Genomic DNA, 23550 nt, shown 5'->3' on the forward strand with positions numbered 1-23550 from the left:
TTGAATCAAGTGAATTATGCGCATGCTTTCATGCTGTGGGAGTGGATCAGGAGGTCCAGCAGGCTGTGGTTGGTCATGCTGCGTCACACTCTGCAGTTTGCTCTACTTCTTTTTGACAAACTGTGAAATGTATTTCTGATAACCACAAATCATCAAGAGACAAAATTGAACTGTCCAATGATCAACACACACAAAACACCAGAACACCACAGCAGCTCAGTTGTATAAAACACCCTTTTATTGCACATTTATGCTCAGTTTATCGTTGCACTTTCAGTCACGCCCTTGAACTCTGTGCAGGCAACACTGTATTCGACTTTATTTCCGGACATGTGTGTCCGTGTACGTGCGTATTTTCTGCCTTTGTGTGAAATGAAAATAGCCATAACAAAGTAAACCCTAAAGGAGCATCTGCATGTGTGCAGCTATTCATGGACGAGCAGGGAGAATTCGTGACACCCTTTTTATTTCCTAGGCCCCCGCCGGTCACGTCATCCCCCCCCCCCCCCCCCCCCCCTCGTTTTGGCCCTGAAATGGGGACGCGGTGGCAGGTCCTGATGGGAGGCACGGCCATCTCATTATTGGAGGAAACCGCCCCACTGGAGCGGAACAGGACGGGCCCGGAACGGAGCCACGAAGGGGACGGATGTATGCAGTCTTTTTTGTGTGCGGGGGCAACTGGGGGGGGGGGGGGGGGGGGGGGTTGTTGTGGCTCGGATGGTCCAGGTCGGGAACAACAGCCCCCCCTCTCACGTATTCCGTGTGCCAGCCAAGCCTCCTTTGTTGTGAACACTCATTAGCGGCAGGACAAGGGGCCCTCAAACTGCCTCCGCCTCTGCTCGAGGACACACACGGAACCACGGGGACAGGCGGCCGGTCGGGGGCTCGCTCAGAGACGCCCAAATGGACTCCCCGGGTTGTGAAGTTGCAGCAATGAGGAGAGGAAGCTACGGTGATTGTGCGGCGTCTCTACGTCCCGTGAGTACCGACGAGGAAAAGCTGGGTCGGTCGATGATGATGATGATGATGATGATGAGGTCCTGCTAGGGTTGTTGGTGGTTCACAGGGCGTAGATACAAACCGTTAACTTACAAAATATGTGAAATTGAAAGTTCTGTCTAAAGTTTATTTATAATTGCCTTGAATTACTTTAAATGTGTCATGACAGGAAGTATTTATCATAGTGGGCTTAGAATGAAGTGAATAGGATGAGGCTGTTAATGTGTCTCCGTTTAAAATGAGGAGTCAGGAAGAAAGGGTTTGGTGCACAAAGTCTCTGACCCGGTAAGGACTGCAGCTTCTATCATGCCATCTTTTGAATAACCTTAATTATTAATTCTTTGTTACCTAACTTGAGTGAACTGTAGGACTCATCATTTTTCAATTTCAGTCTAAATTCATTTCGTATGGGGAAAAATAACCAATTACAAATTTGCCTCAGAGGTACGCTGACTCGTTTTGTGGCATTTTAGAATTTAATAAGTGTTTGTGTTGAGGAGTAATGAGGTTTAAAAAGCCCAGACCACTGCATTAAAGTCACCATGACCGATATTCACAGAGTATCCCTTCAGTAATTTTCCAATCATGGACATGTGCACATTCCTGCATGCAGGATCAGCTAATTGAGTAAAACGTTCATCTATGTCATGATACGTACATGGAAACATGAAACATTTGTTCCTGCTGCTGAGAAATATTGTACTTGCTCTTGATTTAATGCCAAGAAGGTGATATTGAGTTTGTGCACGGTGCAGAAAGCTTTCACGGACTCGGTGGAGGCTGCAGTGCATCGACAGTAATGCTACCGCGGAGAATGAAATGTGCAAAACGATGGAGGGGCAGGGATGAGGCACTTTAGTAAGCCAACATCGGGAGTTACCATTGCACTGGTTCCTTGGATCTTTGATTATTGCGTATATAATCTCTGTTGCAAACACACGTCTTTGATACCGTTTGAGTGTGTGTGTGCGCCGGTTGAACCCAGCTTTGGAGTGCATGCCCCTCCCCCGGGACGGGTCAACCTGGCCATTGGTTTTGTTGGTCCATCATGAGTCGGCCTCTGTGTGCCAACATGGAACCGGCTGCAGAGAGAGAGGCCAGGAGGAGATGCTTTGTCAAGTCTCACTGCTTTCGTTTGTTTTGTTCTTTGCTGTTTTTCTCTTTGTTTTCGGCGCTGCTTAATCCAATTGTATCAGTTTGATCAGCAATTAGAGCAGAGGAGCAGCGACAACAAGGGGAAAAATCGACTTGTGTTCTTTCACAGAAAATCAACCAAACTGTGTTCATGTGCGTGGAAGACTGGGAACATTTTTACAATGAATAAAATGTTAGAAATGTTGAAAAAAATAAATCATTTGGCTTTAACTATGCTCACAAAAGCTGCAATATCGCAATATCTTATTGACCTAACTGACATTCGATAAAACCTGTACAGCATTGCTATGACGAACGGCTCTTTTTTTGGTGCCGATACCTTCAGGAAGTCAAGATAGCGTGCTGATGGGACCGCATGTGTCATTGTCATGTAGTGGGTGGCTTCAGCGAGATTCAAACATGTTCAGTGGGATGGTGTTGTCTCGGTTCAATCAACAGATGGAGCCGAAACGACTTCTTGAGCTCAGCTTTTATTGATCGCTGTGATGTACATTCACCACTGACAGCGTGATTAGTTTCCACTGCATTCAAAGCAACGTGCTTCCTCCTGGAATCAATCTTCAAAGGGAAATGTATTTCATGCACGGGGGGGGGGGATTCTACTTTCGGAAACGTGTCAACATGTGTTTTTCTTACGTTTACTTCACTGTATGTCTGACCTTTCTGTGCACAATGATGCTCCCTGCAGAGTTTGCCTCTAGAAGACTGTTATTGCGGAAGAACTTTGACAAATGGTCTCCTCATATGTTACAATATGTTGCTTTCTTTACGTTTTTTCTTCATAGATAATATGGATGATGGTAATATCCTCAACATTGCTTTGTTTTATTCTAAGTGTGGTCTGAATTGAGTACTTGATAATAAAGAGAAATTAGTTTCTTGATGAGTGGGCAAAAAAAAGCGTAAATGTTTATATAGTAGCATAATGACGTGCCTAAGATAGAGGATTTATTATTTTTCCATTTAAAAAGAGACAACACCTCTTGGGTGAAGACTATTTTTTTTGTTTTAATGATTGCGTTTCTGGTTACGTTTCCCATAACTTTTCCTTCCTGCAGTTCAAACCAACCTATTGATTGATTTGTCGTGCGAGTTTTTTAAATCAAAAACATCAACTGTGGAGCCACATTGCTCCAAAATGAGCCATTCGTGCAGCATGCAGTAGGTAGGGTTCTCCAAAGTAAACATGGAAATAATGGGATGCTTTCAGCTCCTGGATTGCGTTAGTTATTACGTCTGGAAAAACATACTCGTACTCATCTACTGTAGGAGTGTAAACAGGATACATGTTGTACGTAGTGTTTTACATGAATGAAACAAAGGAAATAGATGGATCCACACATGCATAACTATGTCAATTGTAACGTCCATGACTGCTCTGTTTCTTTGCAGCACCTCAGACACTTGGCTCAGAGACGACGCTCGGCCCCGTCATTGGTCTTCGGGAAGGCGTTGGGGATGCCGTGGTCTCCTATCAGGTGCTTCATCGCTTTGAACCGTTTTCTATCTAACGGAGGCTTGTTTTTCTTATGCTTTGATCCAATGTAACCTGCTCTAAATTTAGAAACTTTCTAACTTCAGAAAAGCCTGGATGGATGTAAGTGATCTCCACACGTTTACTTGTCTTTGCTATTTTTCCATTAACTCCTAAGACACGGGGCAGTTTTCTCTCTGCAGGCCGATTCAAAATATGAATCCAAGATGGAAGGAGCTCACGCCCTGCCTCTAGAGCTCATAGAGATACGTTTGCTTTGTAAAGGGCCGTCAGGTCTGCTTCAAAGTTTCACAAACATCTGCTTCAGACTGTTTGAAATTTGCCAATGTCCTTTATTTGACACGGACAAATTTCGCCGCTCTTGTAGTGTGCGACGCCCGGTCGAATCGACAGTCATGAGGTGTCAAAAGAAAATATCACACGACTTAAAAGTGTGTAGTGTACAACAATCTGAGCGGCCCACAGGTGGCAGCACATAGGAATACAATCTCAAATGTCTCCTCATGACACACAGTACAGACAAACTTTTTCCCCCCCTCCCATTCAAGTGCCCACCACGCGTGGAACAGATACAGTCATGATGACACCTGTGTCACAGCCCACTCGCGTCAGGCCACAAACAGAGACATCCCTCCGGGGGATTTACGGGGCGAGGGTTTGAAACAGCAGAGGGAACAAACACCACTGCGCAACCTGCTCCTATCTGAAAGCAATCCGCCGACTATTTCAAATCGTTATCTAAAGATCACGAAAAAGAAGGAAGTTGTAAGGAGTAACAATCATGTGACACTGAACTAAAATGTACAGTAGTTGCATCTACGCAAATAATTTGTCACAATTTCACCCTCTGAGGTTAGTTTTGACCAACGAGACTTTCTTTCTGTGGCACAAAGGAAGGTGTTTGTGTATTACTGATTGATGAAGTAATTTAAAAGGGTATCTGAACTGCTTCTAAAAACTCAATTATGTCTGACATTTTAATTTAGTCCTGTAGCCATTAAATATACTGAGGTCGTAAACCGGGGCTTTTATAACCAAGAGGTTTTTCAGGATCTGTTTATGAAGAGCTGTTTCCTGTGTTAACGCGCATTTTATCACAATGATACGGTAAAATAATCAGCACTTCAGAATTGAGTTTCTAGCATTGTTGAGATTTAAATCATCTTCAATGGTATTTAGAGTCTAAATGTCTAAATGATTCACATCTGCCGTGCAGTTATTTCACCAGCAGGTAGGGCGTGTGGGTTGAGGGGTCTCGGACTGATGACCTTTGCATTTCTAAAGTCCAATTTGTATTTTCAGGGACTGAGCACTGCCTTAGTGGTCTGATCAAGAAAACTGCGCCCCTGAAAGGGCAGTACTTGTTGTTGTTTTTGTGTTTAGTCAAGTCAGATTCCGTCCAGTATAAAGACTTTGTGCAAATGTTGCCCGCCTCCTCAGTGTCTAAAGTTTATCTCTTTAACCTTTTGGAGTTTTTTTTCTCACAGGAGTGATAAAAAAGACCCCCAGAGCCGACCAGTGGGCGAGTTAATATGACAAATGTCAGACACGTCCCACTTTCAACACAAAGTCACACGTTGTGCATTTCCTGGAGACGGGGGACGTTGTGGGTGGTATTCTCACTGCAGCAGGACTCCACCTCTGACGTAGATAACACCGTCAGAAAAACACGTGGAAGAAAATCTGCTAGGTGTTCAGTTCAATTTGATTTGGTTCTTTTGGCTTTTTGTCCCAAGATACAAACCAACATGAAACACAACGTTGAACTAAACACAAATATTACAAAGATATAATACATCCAACACTTTAAAATAAGAAGTGACAAGACTAGAACTAGAATCTATTCGTGAACACACACATATATATATAATACATTTTAAATCTTGGCAAGTGAGTTGTGAAGGAAAAAGGAAAAAATATATGTTTCAGCGATAAGAGAAAACCAAGCTGGGCAATATTTAAAATGTCATTTTATTTTACATTTTAGACATTGACGCCTTGCAATTAGAACGAGACGTTTGGGAATTCATTGAATATTTTGACACTTAGTTTATTTTCTTGCAGATAGTTGGATATAAAGATAGATACCGGCCTCATATCTGTACGTTGAATATGAGCACATGCTCGTTAGCTTAGCAGATAGCTTTGCTCTGTCTGTAAGAAGGAAATTAAAAGTTTACAACTGTTTAGTTTTTTTTAGGGGGATTTGGGGACAAATTACATGAAGCTTAAACACCCTTATTTTTTTAGCACATGAACTTTGGTGTTTTGGTGTCAGTTTGTGCTAAACTATTGCCTACATGAGTAGCATCCGATACGCAGCAGTTGTTATTAGGGCATTTTTCGTCTGTGTTTTATGTGTCATCTTCAGTGGGCCAGTTGGGGAAAGTACCTCTGCTGCAGCTATTTGAATTGTGCGCTGAACCCCAGACTCTGTGGGAGGTGCTGACCAAATGTGTTTCACAAACATTTACAACAAGCCACTTTCACTTCTTGAATTTGCCCACCCTGACTTTATTTTGTAAATTTGGTCCAAAACGTTGTTTAGTTCATTATTTTATTGCTAGATAAAATAACATAGTCACGCCAAACAGCAGTTTGAAATATCATGTGGGATTAGAAGTAATCCCTTTGAAGATGAAGACCTGCAGCAAGATTCTGGACTTTTGTTTTGCTGTGGAAGGCAAATCAGTGAGTTAATAAAAAAGTGTTGTATTCTAAGAAGTCTACAATGAAATGTTATCAGGTTATTGACATGCTCTTGATCTCTTAAATGGGGCAAATCCTTCCCACACAGATCTGACATTTTTCATTAAATTAAAACTTAAACCCGGGCTCTCTGGGGTTTTCGGAGATGCAGCAGCCTCTTGATTAGAGTTAGCGATATCAATGTTTTTTTCATGGTAGCCACAAAGAAAAACCTGTGGAGCTATACACACATAAACAAACACAACAAACCGACACACAAACACACATGCTGTTGTGGCTGGTAAACATTACAAATAACAGAAACCAGAGCAAGACTAGCTGGTGTTTTGAGTGTTTATACTGATATGTTTAAGATAACAGTTGCCTGGACACATACCTGAGCTGCATAAATCTTCTAATCTGACTCTTTGCAATAAAGCAAATGAACAAAACCCCAAATGTTGAACTACTCAGAATTTCCACTATGTCTAAAAAGTTAGTCTCATTGAGTCCGACTGTCATACATCCACTGACTCTTATACACAAAGGCAGTGGTTTCCCATCAAATGCAGACTTCTAGCACGTTTGTGCCGTTGTTTTCCATTAAATAACATTTACTGTGATGCCAGAACGTCAACATCTTTTTGGATTTTAAAAAAACCCTCTGCAGTCAAAGATAAATGTCAGATACACGCACCACCTCCTCAATTACCAGATTCCCGACTGGTCTGGCTGTTTGTGTTGTTGTCCACCTCTACGCGTTCCTCTTCCCCCCCAGAGAGGAGGCTTCCTGTTGGGTCTCAGTGGAGCAGAGTCCATTCGTCCTCGGCCTCACGAGTGAAAACGGAGAGCTGCTGCTGGATGAGGACGTTCAGGTCACCGAGGGCTCGAAGATCAAGGAGAGACACCTGTTCCTCTTCAGCGATGTCCTCGTCTTCTCTAAATCCAAGTAAGAAGTGAAGATATGGCAATACCTCCCAGAAAGGTTTGAAAGAAAATCAAACGAGTTTCCACAAAAACCAAAGTCCGTACTGGGAAACTACCGACTCAGACTGACTGAAATAAAAAGAAAAAAACGTAGGAAATACAGTTCATGTGGTATTTGAAAAACTTTCTGTGGTCACGTTTTTTTCTCACAGTTGGAATGGGAGAGCAAAAGAGGAAGTAAAAGCAAGAAGGTGTATTTTTGGCGTGAATACTCGGACTGTTGGGGTATCTCCCAGCACACAGAACCTCTTTGTGTTTACTCATTCTGGCTTGAGATAAATTAAGGACAAAAACACGGTGGTTCCCTATTAGTAGAGTCACGTGAGGGGGGATTACATTCGTTCTTCTCCAAAAATAATTTCAACATGTATTGCGCTGAAGTTCTGAGTGACATAAAATATGAGCAAAGCAATTCCTACCCTTCAATATTAATCTTTACGGGAGGTGAATCCCTAAATACATTCAGGAAAGTAAAGATTTGAATCACGTCTTTGTTACTGTTATTAAGATGATTATAAAACTCCACTGAACTCTGCTCCCGTTGGAGGAAACCAACATAATCTCATCTCTAGACGATTGAATTGAAAAGAATTAAGATAAATACGTTTTCAATTGTTGCTCATCTCACTCCACTTGGAGATGTTTGTCTGAGCCGGTGGAAGTTTTGCAGCTTCATGGGGGAGGACAACCGCCCTCATCTGTGTACCACAACCTGCCTTCTGTTCCAGTAGTTAAGCACAGCTGAGACTACAGTAAGATATCGTAAACAGTGGTTGGGGGCTTTTCAACTATAAATAGACATATATGAATATGTACATTTACAGTATTACATATGTAGCGCATTGCTTAGAGAGAGGCTGTGTATGCTACATTGTTCAGTTGAATTTTCACGAGGAGCCTCTTTGATAACATAATGCCATGTGGCATGCCTGAAAAAATAACCTTGATTATTTAATTATATTTTCCCCCCACGGCCGAATTATCAACCAGACCTCCTGAAACCACCAAAAAAAAAACCTTGGTTCTCTTTGTGTCAGTTGATAATTTCAAGTAAAAAGGGATTTGGGAATAAGCCTCACCAATGAACGAATAGTTAATAGTTTTACAAATATTCTACTTATTTTTACTACTTACACCGTTCCTGTGACTGTCCAATGGAAAGGGCCAGTTACCTTAGTTCAACTTTGCACGAAGACTGCAACCAAGTAGCGACAGGTGGCCCGTCTCTGCCCTGTCACTCTGTCTGCTAGTCATGGATACCGCTGGTGGTAATCACACAGCAGGTAATTCCAAACACACCGTGGAAACAAAACAGGTCCATCTTCAACCTGCTGTGTGCTCTGTGAAGGATGCTCTTGCGGGCGATAAACAATGCAAAGTGGGTCAGATGGTTGACGGATGGTTGTGGTTGGATTGGCGTATCGCTCGGGGGGGATTGGGAGAGGAAACATTCAGACAATCAGGCAAGTGTCGCTGGGGATCGTCTGTTCTAACATCAACCTTCCTACATTACCTCTACATTCTCTCTCTCTTTATTTCTATGCCATACCACCTCCCAGCTCCTTAAGCGCTTTCTCTTCATACATTTACAGACTCTTCTGTTTTTCCCTTCAATATATTGGCGCTCCACGATCCATTCAGCACGGCTCCGCTACACACACGCTGAGGTCAGCGGGGTCACCGACCAAATGCTGTAAACACCGGGATCGATTCCCCTGTAATCATTTGTGGAGGCTGTTTTTAAGCCACCTGTTTTAAGCTTCCCATTTGGATTCTATCGTTGCCTCTCACAAAGACTGCTGCGCTTTCAATTGAGGCTTCAGCTGGACCTATTTGATGTTTCAAACATGCTGTTCAGTTCTAGTTTCCCCACCTGTTCGGGAGCTGTCAAAGCTTTACCATTCAAAAATATGATCGAGCATTCCTGGTAGTGATTTTAAATGCACTGACTAAATATCCACAAAAAGCACAACTTAAAAACGCCCAGAAAGAAAGAAAAGAAAAGAATAAATGGAATCCCCTAAGGTTAAGGTTCTCCATAAATCCTCAACGAGTTCCTGAAAAACGAATGGAACTGAAACCTGCATCCAGACCTTGAGAAACACTCAAGCTTTGTGCTTCTGTTTGAGCAGGTCGACCAGCAGCTACCGCCTGAAGCACAGGGTGAGCCTTGAGGACGTCTGGCTTTACGGGTTCGAAGATGAAGCGGTGGAAGAGGAGGGAACAACGGGGGACATCGACCTCGGGGTGACCCTCGTCTTGGCCTGGGATCTCACTGTTTCTCTGGTGTGTTTTGGGTGAGCGGACATTGACTTGCATTCATTGTGTCGAGTGGTGTGAATCACATGTGTTTGGCTGTGAGGATCTTCAGTTCTTTGGTTGACTTCCTCTTTGTTAGCAGAGATGGTTCCCTCAACGGTCCCGGCGTCCATACCCAATGCTAGACCGAATATCATTATTAAACAAATAACACAAAGTGGCGCATCATGGCTGGTTGACTTGAACTGAGTCGTCTTTATTGAAAACGCAGGTTCACTTGACCTCTCCTAGGTCACATGTCTATTCAGGGGCATCCTATTGGCTGCCGCTAACACATAACATTGCATAGAAAAGTAAGTACAATAGATTGTCACAATGGAGGGCATATACTCCTATATGTTAACACTCTTGCACCCGAATTGTGGAATTCTTCACTTCAAAAGTGAGTTATCAATCTAGTCTTGATTTTTGTTACTATTGGACACGGTCATGGTTATTTTTTCACTGAAACATGGTTGGTAGATCAGGCACCTTGCTTATTGTGCAATGCAGATATACACCACTTGTGACTTTGCATCACATGACCAGAGATAAAATCTCTTCTACAAATATCGAACAAGAGTGACAATATGTGCAGTCTTTTTTTTGGCATGTTGAAATGTTAGCTTTCTCTTCTTTAACAATGTCTATTGTGAAAAATGTCAAGATATTGTTATTATATTTTGATTTTACCTTTTACACAATTGTCAAAACCCCCAAAATGGATTAAATGAAAATGAGTTGTATAGCAAACATTACCTCTTAACTTTGTCGTCTTTGAGTGTTGTACAGACCCAACAAACTAGATGGAACATGTGATCTTTAGAGGTGCTGGATTATGTGACCCTCAGTTAAAGGCAGGCTAACTGGTTCCCCTGTATTTTGTTAGAGACATTAGTCTCAAATATGAGACATTAGTCTCAAATCATGATACTCGTGGCAAGAAAGCTGTTTCTCCGAGGTGAACTATTTCTTTAGCTTTTTTCACATGTGTTAGAAAAGACCTTAAACACAGGCTTCCTGTTTCCTGCAGTCCTTCTTCATTATATTAAATAAATAAAATCTGAGGCAGTTCATGGAATTTTGGCACATATAGTAAAAAGGTCATATGATCTGTGGCCTTAACGGAAACAGGGAAGTGACCAAGAGAAAGTCGTCCTTGCAGCATCACAAGACAAGAGGTTGCAAAATGGGAAGTGAAGAGTTGCCCAGCCAAAGAGGGGATTTACATCAGATGACCTGCAAATAATAAAACGAAACCTTATGAAAAATGATTCATTTACCTAAATAGTAGGCTTAACGTCATGAAGTACATAATAGACACGTTTCTTAATCAAAGTAATCTGTCTCGTGAAGGCACCAAATGGCCCTTGTAGAGAAGTTGTTTGTGTTTTTCGTTGACTCCCACATTTCCTGTTAAAGTAATGAATCAAAACACAATACTTTTTTGTGTTTGACAAAAGCTACGTATTCCAAGAAGTTGATTAACCCCATCATCTCTTTACCGAATGTTTGGTTTTGTCTCTCATAATGATTCAGTGTGTGAAATTTTCCCTCTCTCTCTCTCTCTCTCTCCTTCTGAGAGACAGCAGACATTTGACACCACGTGCACATGCAATGAAGCCCCATGGACATTCATGTTGCCAGCGTGCACATGTAGCCGCGTATCGCCATCACGTTTCCACTCGTGTAGAGCGAACCGCAGTAAAAAGAGGGTCTAGGAGGAAGTGGAAGGTGTCTGGTCGGGAGCCGCCGTGACGCTGCTTCCTGTCCCCATGACTGTGTTACAGTTTCCACCAGAGTTGTTAAAAGAGGCCGTGGGTGCACGCAGCGCCTCATTCCTCCCACCGTATCTGCTGCTCCTTTGATTCTCTCTGTGGATGAGTAACTCGTACCATGCTGTTATTTTGCCCACAGCTCGCCTGAGGTGAAAGAACGCTGGTTAGATATTCTTCACCGGTAAGGAAAAACATTATTTGCATATCATGCATTCAAATATCTAAATATTTTTAACTTGATAGCCTTTTCGAAGATGTTTGATCAAGCTACCATTTTGAGTATTGCTGCAGGCATCAATTTATATTTAATAATCTAATTGATATAGAAGTACTGCTTCATTTAAGTTTAGAGAAATGTTTCAATAATTATTTTCAGATAATGTAGCGTCACCTCAAGCAAGATAACAAGACAAGTGTTCATTTTGACCTAAATTAAAAAAAAAACAATCAATAAAGAACTAGATGATTGGATTATAATGAACTATTATTGGTATTTATACACAAAAACATTGAGTAAAACTGATTTTTGAGAGGTTAGATTAAGTTGAAATATAAGCAACGAATACTGTGAACACTAGAAGAGTTCTGTGCGGATTGTGAATTTATGAGTATCTTTTCACAGAAAAATTAAAGAGGCGAAAGCAAAGGCCGGCTGTACTTCTTCCCAACCAGACGTCCTCATGAAGGTTTTGAGTGGCAGCATCACGGTAAGTTTCTCACTGCCACCTCCAAAATATAATTCAAAAAGTACTTTCTGGCAAATAATCTCTTTTTTTCCCCCTTTTAGACTAAAACTCTAACAGGAGGTGGGATGGAACAATTCATTGAGTTTCCACTTGATGTGAGTAAAACCCCTATTTTACTGGCTTCTTGAGAATAAATAATGTACATCCAAGCTCAACATGCTGAGATCCGTCTGTAATGCACATACGGCAAAGAAAATGCCTCTGAATCACACTTCAAGGGTGATCAAATAATATTTCCTGCGGATCGATGGCCGTCTTGTGTCGCAGGATTTATTCACTCTAACTCTAGTTCATGTATTAGTAGTTATGAATAGGAAGGGTGTGTGTTGCTGGGTGATGGTAGAAAACACAACACCCTTCCGCCCCCCCCCCCCCCCCCCCCTCCGTCCTATTTGCACGCTGTTCCTCTTGCATGCTCATCGCCACCTCACTTACACCAAATGTATTTTGTTACCAGGGCGATGCAAAGATCTGCCCGGCGTCAAAGCAGATGAAGAACCAGGAGGACAAGCATGCCATTGGTGAGTTTGAAAGTGGCAGATTCGATGCGGGGGGTGGGGGGAGGGCCTCGTGAATTGTGCCACACGGGTAGAGAGCGGACCTCAGAGGCACAACCACAAAGGTAGAAAAGGGAAATCAAACTACTGATATGAGTGAGCAAGTGCAGAGAACTGTTTGCCATCCTCCTCAAAGTCTTGCAAGGTCTGGTTTTGTTGCCACGTTGCACTACTTTTTGAATTGTTGTCAACAGAAGACTCAAATGCTTCAATCTGCGCGTGTGTTATCAAATGTTGAATAAAAATATTTCCGCTTCCTGCAGAAACCAAGTGGAACCTGGTGAGGAGGCTCAGGAAGGGCTCGAGTTTCATCAACAAAGCGAGCCGATCAGATACCGATACCAAGACTCAGCTGTTTGGACGGCCCCTCTGTAACATATGCACAGATGAGCATTCACTTCCCAAACCAGTCATGGTGAGTTCAAGACCTTAAATGCCACATCTCATTACTTCCTCCTGCCAGTAGAGTTTGTCTCAAAGACAAAGAGCCAAACTGATGCATCTAGAAAACATTCGATTCTTGGTTTCCAAAGAGGACGGATTGTTGTTTTAAGCAATAGACCCAAACAAAGCGGAACATTAGTCATGACTAATAAGGCGGCACCCTGCCAGCTATGGAGCGTCCATCAGACCCAGCTCGTTGTCTTCATAATCTCACGTCTCGTCTTCCCCCCCCCCCTGCGGCCCCCGTCTTTTCACCAGGAGGTGATGGTGCTTCTGAGGAAGAGAGGCCCGTCCACAGAGGGAGTGTTTCGGAAACCTTGCAACAACAGGAACATGCGGGACATCCGAGAGCAGCTGAACGGCGGCCTGGAGGTGGACTTGGGGGGCCAGCCGGTGGTTCTGCTCGTCGGGCTGCTCAAAGTAAACTCACATTTCTATTTTATATCATACCGTAATAAATAATGTCACTGCCATGGAGAAACACCACTGCATCAGTACCTGCTACACCATTATCAATAATCAAACTACATTTCACCTAATGCTACCGCCCATGTGACCACGACGCAGCTAATGCCACGATACAACCAATGCTGTGGTGGGGGGGAAGCGCTGTTTACAACCTCGCGGGGGCGATAGCAGTGATCGTGGGGCGACGCGCGCCTCTCGGTCCGCTGGCGAGAGCCGCGCACGTGTCACAGCGGAAGTGACGCTCGTGTATTTAAGTCTTTATTCAATGGCGGGGGAAACACTCAGAAGTTCTCAAATGTTTCACCAGGGTGAAGAGATATTTTGTAATGTAATATGTAATGAAGTCTAAAGTTGTATGAAATGAAAATACTTACTATCAATCACTGCGTCAACACCGCCACAGTAACAGTATTTTTTAATATTCATTTGGGCATAGTATAATTAAAAGTATGTGCAATATGAGGTCCCTTCTCGATGACTTTATGTTGTATTTTTCTCCCCCAAATCCAACCTTAGAGACAAGCACCACGATAAGTTGTTAATTCCTGTGTCTCATCGTCTCCGCTTCTTGTTTGTTGCAGAGTTTTCTGAAGGAACTTCCCAGCAGCCTGCTGGTGTCTGACCTTTATGACAAGTGGATGGCAGCTCTGGACAAAGAAGACATCCAGCAGAGAGCTCTGGGAATGAAAAAGTATGCAATCAATACCTTTACCGGCAACTGGTTTTATCTATTACAGTGTAAATGTATTCATATGAGAATGTTATACATGCAAGGGAAATCTGTTGTCATGACTTCTTATGTGGTCAAAAGTAATCAGAGGGACATTTTGAGTTTTCCACTGTGCTCCATCTGTCGTGATGAGCAAAAACTACTTCTCATTTTTTAGTCTGTCTGAAAAAAAGAAGAAAAAAAAAACGAGCGCCAATCTAACGTCTTCTTTCCTGTTCTCTTTTTTCTGTCCTTCCTCCTTTTGCTACCCGCGTACAGGGTGGCAGACGACCTCCCGCCAGCCAACAAGCTCCTCCTGCAGCATCTAGTCTGCGTCCTCCATCACATCCTCCAAAACGCTGAGACCAACAAGATGGATGCCTACAACCTGGCGGTGTGTATCGCCCCCACACTGCTGCAGCTGGAATGCACCCTGCTGGACGAGCAGAAGGAAAAGATGAAGAAGGTGAGCGACATTTGCCGCGAATATTTGTTCTCGGTTTTGCTTCTTTGAAACTTTGCGGTTTCTCGGTGCAGAAAACCTCAAAAGGTTTCGCTAAGTTACACTGGCAGTGCTTTGCTTGGCTGTTTGTGGAGTTGGTAAACAAACAAACAACACACTATCTCGGTCACTGACTGTATCCGTTTGGAACAAGAGCTTTGAGTTGTTTATATTACTTTCATGTCATTTTGGCTTATTTTTCTTAAATGTTTGGCAGGTCACAGAGCTGACACAGTTCCTGATCGAGCATTGTGAGATACTTGGAGAGAATATCCCAAATCTGCTGGATACTGATGAAGGTACATTTGCACATCACTTTGTCATCACTCTATTATTGTGGTGGGGGGGGACTAGTAGGTTCTATTTATTAAAAAAGAGTTGCGATGCATGTTTTTCTCTCAACGATTGTGAAGTATCTTTTCCATGTTAGTCAGTGATAAAGTATAATGGGTATCAGCTCTTTTGCTGAACACCTTCCCTTTAGCAAATCATTAAGTAAATAAACAATATATGATCCTTCTCATTCTCTGACCCTATAATTGTCACTCAATCCCGTCTTTGTTTTCCCACTCAGCAGACTCACTGTCCTCCCAGCATCACGACTCTGCCTACGACAGCACCGACCCGGATGGAGACGGAGAGGCAGCGGAGAGTACCGGCTCCACACACGGAGAGGGTGGATCGTACTCCTCTCTCAGCCCCAGTTTCACCGCCTCGTATTGGCCGAACCGTCGCTGCTCTGAGCCCATCATCCTCCTCTCTGCGGACCTGGAGAGCCTGTGCAGCCACTCCAGGAGCCACGACGACTGCTCGCTGGAGAGGAGAGACTTCGAGGAGCAGCCTCTGAAGAAGCAGATCTCAGACGACTCCTTCTTGCTCAAAGGACGAGACGGAGCAAGAAAAGACTTGTCTTTTCCAAAACTGGGCAGCAACTCCAACATGGATCCTCTGCCCTACATGGCGGGCAACCTCTCGTGCTCTTCCCTCGAGAGTGCCGCCTCTAACCAGTCCGAAGGCTCTGTTTTCACAAGCTCCCCCGTGGGGTCGCCGGCCTGCCCCAGGAAACCTTCGGTGGCTGCAAAGCCTCAGCAGGACACGGGCGGGCCAAATTCAGAGGAGAAGAAGCGCTCGCAGTCCATGAGAGTCGCCACTAGAGTCCTGATGAGGACGAGGAGCCTGGGGACCTTCAGCAGGAACAGCGGGAAGAGAGACTCTCAGAAGGAGAACTCCTTCCCCTGTGAAACCCTCCAGGAGGACTCTCAGAGCGAAGCCGATCCACCAGCAGAGTCCTTGCACAGACCCCGCCCCCTGTCGGCCATTGAGGTGTTCAAGCAGGCGGACAGCAGGCTGCCCTGCAGGCCTCCGTCGTACGAGCAGGCGGTGCAGAGCACGGGCCCGCCGCCGCAGTACGGAACCATGACGGTGCACGACGCCGTGCAGCTGGGGCGGAGGACCCGTCCGGCCTCTTTGAACTACGACTTCCCACCGACGTGTCCAGTCAACCAGTACGCGGACTGTTTCGCCGAAGCAGCGCGGGCCAAAGCCAACGTGGTTGAGCAGCGGCAGGCCTTCCGCCAGAGAGCCATGTCGGAGTCGGTGTGCGGGCGGCCTCACGAGGGCGTGTCGCGCAGATGCAGCCAGCCCGTGTTCGAGGATCTGTCTTACGCCAAGGAGTCTTACGTCTGATCCGCTTTGAAACTTTTTCCCAGATCAGATTTTGAAATACACAAACAGTTGTTTTCAGTTAAATGTCGTGGGCAAAGCCTGATTACCAGTTCTTTTGTTTTCCTTCATTCAGAGACACAGCATTCATATGTTTTCTTTGAACTGTTGGGCTCCATAATTGCTCCTTCCCCTTTGAAGCTGTGTTTTTAAAGCTGTGCCCACGGAGCAGAAACACTTGTATACGTACTTATACTGTCCACTCTGTAAATCCGTCACTGTTTCACTTTGAATGTATGTCAGCTATGTGCCGCCTCTGCGGTTGCATTTTTTTCAGTAGTACTGTTTAGAGTACAGCATTTAAAATATATAGTCAACGTGAGAGATATCTACCACAATGAAGCTATGAAAAAGCTATACAATATGCTATGAGTTTGATGTGTTACTGCTTTTTGTACATCCTGCATGTGTTTTTTCTTCCACTACATGAAAGCACTTTTCTTGTGATCGACTATGCTTTGTACATAATATCAGATAAAGATAGATAGATGTGTAATCTTTGTCCAAATCTTTGTGCTCTTCAAGAGTCCTGCCGTTCCTCAATAATGTCAATTGGGGGTAAAATGGAATGAAAATAAAAATAAAATAAATAACAAAGTAAAATAATTTGCTTTCACTGTTACTTTTAAAAAAGCTTGCATGTTGTGTTCCTGAAAAGCTGAAGGCTGAAATAATGAGAAAATGGAGGAGGGTGACTCGTTGGGCCCAACTGCTCTTTTGATGTGTTGTGAAACAGAAGCTCTAACGCTCATTGAGAGAACAGCATGTTCTTGCACATATGTAACTGGAGGAAACTAGTCGTGGTCACATGGGTGGATTGGGTTTTTCTCTGAATTGCTGTTCTACGCACACTTATCTCTCCCTTCCTGTCTTTGGTGTTTTACCACACTGTGCCCTTCCTCGACAAGTCAAGTTCATACAAAAATTGCAGTAAGATTGCAAATGTAAATCTTTCATATTGGAATTTAGGATAAAGAAAATAATCTCTGATAATGCTACTTCTTCCGTGTCAGTTTAAAATGTAAGTTTTAGTGGACCAACTGCAGGAACAACTACATTTGTGCAGAATAATGGTTTTTTTTAACTTCCATCCAAAAGGATTTTGTAAAAGTAACTTTAATTTGCATAGCCACAAATGTGCTTTAGAGGGCTTTACAACTCAAAAACAAAAAGCTTGTTAGGCTCCAAAATGTATATTAATGTATACTCAAGTTAGACAAAAAACAACAAATCAACTAATGGACAGTTGTAACATTAGCTACACTTTAATCACTTGTATTTTTCCATATTATATGGACTGTCCATATTGTAATGGTAACTGTGTAAAAAAAAGTGTGTTGTTTCTTTTGTAAAACTGTTATACTAAAACCATGTTAGTTTCCATAAATATTATAGAAAAGGTTGCATCTGCATTGCATCGTAGTTATTTAGGGAAAGTGCATCGGATTGTATTGGATTTTGCCCGTCCATCACATTTTAAAATAAATACTTTTGTGTATACCAATCCGTGTTAACCTCACTTCTAATTTAGTGCTTCCATTACTGCTTCTTCCTATGTTTAATGACAAATGCTAGAAAGACTCTATTTAAGTTTGTGGAAATGAAATGAATAAATGTGTGGGAAAAAAAAGAAGAAGAGGAGGTTTTGAGTGCACTTCTGGACTGAAAAGATGTGAATGTGTGCCCTGCTTGTTGTGCAATCGCGTGGCTTCCATTCAACACTAATGAGAGGAGGGTAACACAGTAGCAGGCTGACCAGTCTATCCTTTTAATGGTGCTTAATTATTTGTGACAGCTGAAGGACAAAGAATAAAGCATGCATCAAGGAGAGCAAATCCCAAACCTTCACGGCATAGAAACCTGCACACTGGTCTGAACAGACTTCCATTATTCTTTTTAAAAAACAACTTGGTCTTCTTCTATATTTAGCTGTTTCTGTTGTGATCATAATATCAATTTTCTGGATTTGTTACATAATGATGCTTCACTTAGATATAAAATGTTTTACACAGCGGCATTGTAATAAGACTATATCATATACACAATATACTCTACTGTACTAACAATAGTATGCTACTGCTACAATAGTTGTAGAAGTAAAAATAGCACTGGTATATTTGGCTGTGTCATTTAATGGCACAATTGTCATAGTAGCACTAGTAGTAACGGTTGAGGCGATAATGACAGAGATATTGGTGATAGTTGAATTAGTAGTAGTACTGGTAATGCAGTAGTATTGGGAATAGCGGTAGAGGTATTAGTGGTGCTCCTGGTAGTGGCACAATCCTAGTAGTATTAATGTAGTGGTAGTGGTGGGGGTTGAGGTAGCAGTGATATATTTAGTTGTAGAAGTAGTAACCCCTAACCCTAACCCTACTATATTGATATTAGTAGCAGTGGCTGTATGGGTTGTGGGTTTTGAATTTATAATCATATTTGCGTTCCGTTGTGATCTTCTGTGTCTCAAATCAAACATGCAAAACTGAGTGTAAAGGGATATCTGTCATGAAAACTCTCGACAAATGTGCTTGGTCTGTCGTCTCTTTGAACACAAGCTCTAACCTTTGTACGCACAAATACAGTCTGGTTTCGACACATGTGGTGTCCTATTAGACTTTTCGCAGAGCGGAACTTCTCTTTGTGGTTAACATCATCCACAGTCGAGTTCCTGCTTTCTGTTACTAAATACCTTGTACAGCACACATTTCAGTAATCCGTTGACAAAAAGGCAAAAGTGTTTTATATATATATATATATTTATATTTATATGTAGAATCTATATGTATATATTTATATGTAGAATCTATATGTATATATTTATATGTAGAATATATATGTAAATGTTGATATACTACTTAAAATACATACTACTAGGTTGGTATTTCCCCTTTTTCTCACTCATATATTTATATTTATATTTTGGTTTCTATGGCGGAAATGCCAACCTTTAGCGCGTTTATTCTTAAAGGAAGTGACGTTGCTATGTTAGCCGTACACTTCCTGGAGACGGTTGCTACAACAACAGTCAGCCGTGTTTTTTCGTTTAGTCCGTCAACTTGCTAAATGTTACGTTAAATTACGTTAAAGCACCTGGTTTAAAATGGCTTTTGTTTCACAAGGCCAAAGAGCTCCAAACGGAAACTACATCTTCTCAAGTCGGCCCCGGCCTGTGGAGAACCGCCCCAAATACAGGGAGCCTCCGCCTGAACAGTACGTTGGCTGCTCATCTTTAGCTCGGTGCTAACAGTTCACGTCATCTGCCATAGCTAACGTGACCTAGCAACATCACAATCTGGTCTAATTTAAAATATGAGCTACAGTTTCGAGGGAAATATTGTAAAGTTATCTCTTTACTGTGACAGTTGTTTTTGACAAGAGTAAATGAACCAAATAGATTTTTAGAATCTGCGTAGCTAATAGTGAAATTAAGGTTAAACTTAACTAAAGCTAGCATACAACAATAAGTCCCACTGTTGCATAATGATAATAAAGTATTTAACATTAATACTTGTGTGAATGTATGATAGGTAAACATGAACTCAAATAATATTTTATTAGTAGTATTTAGATGATGATTTCTTAACAAAAGGAAAAGGGCCCAATGTGTACTACGTGACATTTTGCCAAAAACACTTTTTGATCATTTTGTAATTTAGCTTATGCATACAGCACTATCATTACTTTTTAGGTATTGTCTGTACTGCTTCCAACACATAATAGACAAAAAGAAAACTCCCCCAAAAATATCGTCGATGACCCTTTATTAAACAATTTGATACCAGCACAACACAAATCATCAGGCCCCCTCTGGAGCAAAGACGCTGAGCCACTGGATGAGCTGACTGTTGGACTGTGCTGTGTTTTTTACAACGTAGGACACACATTACGTATGGAAACATTATGTATGACCGTCGTGTTGTCAGGGGAAACACTTATGCCCAACACATCCTTCCAGTTGTAAGTATGAAGTAACAATCCTTCATCTTCATGTGTTTTAATGCCTCGTGGGCTTGCCTTTCTTTCTGCCATTTTATCTTAAAACGCACACTTTGCCCATCTCGACAGATGGCTCAATCAGACCCTGATGAGGTACAACGACAACAGGAAATCAGGAGGAGAAATATTGCTCGAAAAAGAGGCAGGGAACAGTCAAGAACCAGGACGCCAGAGGCCCTGCAGGGCAGAAAACACGTCGATGTACAAACAGGTAAAGTACTATGTCTCTTCAGAGCTACAAAACATCTTTACTATGTTCAAACGATTATGGGTTTGTCAAACATGCTGTTGGAAACAACCTTTTTATTTTTATAAACTATTTTATTTTCCCCTTCAGAGCGTTACCTGGAAGAACTGAGTGACGTTATAGTGGCCAAAGATATTGAGTGCCAGACCGATTCTTTCCTGGACAGACCAGCATCCCCACTCTTCATTCCGGCCAAATCTGGCAAAGATGTTGAAACTCAGATAGAGGAGGGAGAGGTAGGTAATCCAAGTGGGAGGTCTGGCCACATTTTAGACACTGATGATAAGATTTATATAGTTCTACTAAAACATATTAGACCAGTTTTATTAAAATGGGAAACCCCTGAGGTACAATACATAAAGCCCATGTCATTGTTCTAAATGGTCTTCTGGTGACATCCAACCTTAAGTTTTTAGTTTCACAAAGTCAAGCCACGTGTTGTACTCTCCTCTGCAGTTGTTTGACTTCAACACAGAGGTGCAGCCGGTGTTGGAGGTCCTGGTCGGTAAGATACTAGAACAGTCTCTCTGGGAGGTGATGGAGGAGGAGGAGCTGGCCTGTCTGAGGACCCAGCAGAGGGTCTTCGAAGAGCTCAGGAATAATGAGCTGGCAGAGGTGATGAGGCTTCAGGAGCAGGAGCGACGCCACAGGGAGGAGAAAGTAGGTTACCTTGGAAAAATTCCTTTCAGATTAGCGTATCAGTATAAGTCTGTCCCGTACTACATGGCCACTGTGTCGTGTAATTTGATGGAGCTTTTTCCTAACCTCAAATGACCTTTTGAGATATAATCCTAATAATTTAGGATTGGTTGTTTGACAACAAACACACACCAAATGTTTTGGGACAGCGGATATGGAAGTTTTGCTAAAGAGTGGAGAATGTGAAACACAATGTGTGCTTTTTTAAAAATTAAAGTCTTCTCCCCTCAGGAACGTAGAATGGCCCAACAGAAGGAGGTGCTGAAGAAAGAAAAGGAGGTTGCAGAGAAGATTGCCGTCCGGGCGTACACGCAGCAGTACTTGTCTGGCCTCCTTCCTGCGGTCTTTACCTCACTGACAAGCCAAGGCTACTTTTATGACCCCGTGCAGAATGGTCAGCCTCAGCTCTCCAGCATCATCTTACATTCAAACTCAGCATCCTGACACATGAGGGCATTACTGCACCCCACTGCTTACATTTAATCAAATCTGTAGGCTGACCAGTAATAGATAAGCTTATTGGTTTTGATATCAGTGTTTAATCTTTTTTATTGTATTTGTGGTTGCTAATTTCTAGATATTGAGACTAATTTCATCCCATGGCTGATGGCTGAAGTTAACAACAGTTTGGAACGGAGATACGCCGCAAGAAATCTGCTGGACAGTAAGAGATTACGGTGTATTTGTTCTGCTGACATTGCACTGTGTTTTGTTTCAACTGTGCAATCCCCTTATTTAAAAACCTGCTTTATTCATAATGCTGTATTCATACATTTTCACCAAGTTTGATTTTCAAACAAAGTAGTACAAACAATTTGAAGGAGGAACCAGCACTTTTCACTAGTGCCAAGCCAGAATTTTTTTACTATCCCAAAAAGCTGCAATGTATGATACAACAACACGCCTCATTTGATTGAATATAGACAAATAAAAATCTTACCTGCTCCTATTATGGTTTAGGATAAAAGTTATAAATGGTCAGAAACGCAAGATTTGTCAATATCTCTCACTGCTGAAAGGTATTTTGCAAAACTTCCTCCAGGGGTCATCAGGTCATAGAACATTGTTGGAGTGCCACCTAGTGGTTCTTTTTAAATACAACAGAAGTAATTAATGTCAAACATTATAGCACACAGAAAAGTCCTCATCTTGTCTCTCTCTTTCTTTCAGCTATCATCCAAGATGTTGCCCAGAAGAGACTGGAGATGTTCACAGAGACGCAGTAATGGTGACTTTCTGAGCGAGGTTAAGGCCATAAACGTATTCTCAAAACTAAAATGTGACTGACTAAACTAACTTGAGTTTCCTCTCACAGAACATTCCAAGAGATTCATCTTTTAAGTCACCTTTTACTTTCGTATTCTATTCATTTTCGTATTCTATTTAATTAGATCTCATAGCATGGTGAAATTTCAATCATTGCAAAACCAATTAAAGTTGGACGAAAATATTGGACGAATGCATTGCATGCACAGATTTGTTGTAACAATTTGCTGCCTCCGAAGTTCTGAAAAAAGAATGAATCAATAAAAGATTAGTCACACAGGAAGTTAGCAATAAGTTCAATTAAACTCCAAATATTTAGAGGGCCATTCAAAGTGCCTTCCCGTGAATGTTATCTATTTACATGAGGTATCGCCCTGCAAATAGCTCATTGAGACGCTGTGACAGGCAAATTCAACAATGTTTTGCATTGCTCTGACAGACTGCCTAGTCTGCTAAATTTCACTCACCAAAGAAACAAAACAAGGTCATTAAAGTTTAAGGCAGTTTTATGTTTCTCATGTTTTAAATGACTGGAATATTAGCTTATATTTTGTAAAATAACTGATGCAACACGGACATTGGCTAAAATCTAACATTCGTTTTGAATAAATAAACAACCTGTATCCTTAAGGAAGGGCTGCTAATGATGATGGACGTCTATTTACTACAAAGTGGAGGGCAGGGCTGTCACATCACTCGGGTTTCGTGTTGTGAGGGAAAAGTAGGTCTGAACTGCGCTATATACTGCTCTATTTTAATCCAGTCACCTCATTGGCCAGCTCACCTATGGCTCC

General features: G+C 42.3%; 2 protein-coding genes across 5 annotated transcripts; both read left to right on the plus strand.

Annotated features, from left to right (window-relative positions):
• The first annotated feature begins 720 nt into the window (after positions 1-720).
• On the plus strand, positions 721-18039 carry tagapb (T cell activation RhoGTPase activating protein b). Of its 2 annotated transcripts, none has more exons than XM_037449061.2 (14): positions 721-978; positions 3547-3632; positions 7116-7286; positions 9457-9621; positions 11540-11581; positions 12023-12107; positions 12188-12241; positions 12604-12667; positions 12967-13118; positions 13406-13567; positions 14197-14306; positions 14604-14790; positions 15044-15125; positions 15401-18039. In XM_037449061.2, exons 1-14 carry the CDS (start codon positions 904-906, stop codon positions 16510-16512), a joined length of 2547 nt encoding a protein of 848 aa, XP_037304958.2. In that variant the 5' UTR covers positions 721-903; the 3' UTR covers positions 16513-18039. The 2 variants fall into 2 exon arrangements, with proteins under 2 accessions (XP_037304958.2, XP_037304960.2); XM_037449063.2 differs by having other exon boundaries at positions 15404-18039.
• Positions 18040-19558: 1519 nt separating this feature from the next.
• rsph3 (radial spoke head 3) lies at positions 19559-22945 on the plus strand. 3 transcript variants are annotated; one of them, XM_037449145.2, is made up of 9 exons: positions 19559-19758; positions 20424-20505; positions 20614-20755; positions 20882-21027; positions 21248-21451; positions 21722-21884; positions 22068-22154; positions 22661-22718; positions 22806-22945. In XM_037449145.2, exons 1-8 carry the CDS (start codon positions 19649-19651, stop codon positions 22714-22716), a joined length of 990 nt encoding a protein of 329 aa, XP_037305042.2. In that variant the 5' UTR covers positions 19559-19648; the 3' UTR covers positions 22717-22718; positions 22806-22945. The 3 variants fall into 3 exon arrangements, with proteins under 3 accessions (XP_037305042.2, XP_037305041.2, XP_062415530.1); XM_037449144.2 differs by having other exon boundaries at positions 22661-22945; XM_062559546.1 differs by lacking the exon at positions 20424-20505 and having other exon boundaries at positions 19696-19758; positions 22661-22945.
• The last annotated feature ends 605 nt before the right edge of the window (positions 22946-23550 follow it).

The sequence above is a fragment of the Pungitius pungitius genome, chromosome 20, assembly GCF_949316345.1.
Source record: "Pungitius pungitius chromosome 20, fPunPun2.1, whole genome shotgun sequence".
In the NCBI taxonomy this organism is placed as follows: domain Eukaryota; kingdom Metazoa; phylum Chordata; class Actinopteri; order Perciformes; family Gasterosteidae; genus Pungitius; species Pungitius pungitius.

Excerpts from the sequence above, each read along its gene's own strand:
- tagapb (XM_037449061.2), top strand. The coding sequence starts at position 904 with ATGGACTCCCCGGGTTGTGAAGTTGCAGCAATGAGGAGAGGAAGCTAC. Across the intron at positions 12,242-12,603 it reads TCATTGAGTTTCCACTTGAT|GGCGATGCAAAGATCTGCCC; the intron begins GTGAGTAAAACC and ends TTTTGTTACCAG. Across the intron at positions 15,126-15,400 it reads TCTGCTGGATACTGATGAAG|CAGACTCACTGTCCTCCCAG; the intron begins GTACATTTGCAC and ends TTTCCCACTCAG.
- rsph3 (XM_037449144.2), top strand. The coding sequence starts at position 19,649 with ATGGCTTTTGTTTCACAAGGCCAAAGAGCTCCAAACGGAAACTACATC. Across the intron at positions 20,506-20,613 it reads CCCAACACATCCTTCCAGTT|ATGGCTCAATCAGACCCTGA; the intron begins GTAAGTATGAAG and ends CCATCTCGACAG. Across the intron at positions 22,155-22,660 it reads CGCAAGAAATCTGCTGGACA|CTATCATCCAAGATGTTGCC; the intron begins GTAAGAGATTAC and ends TCTTTCTTTCAG.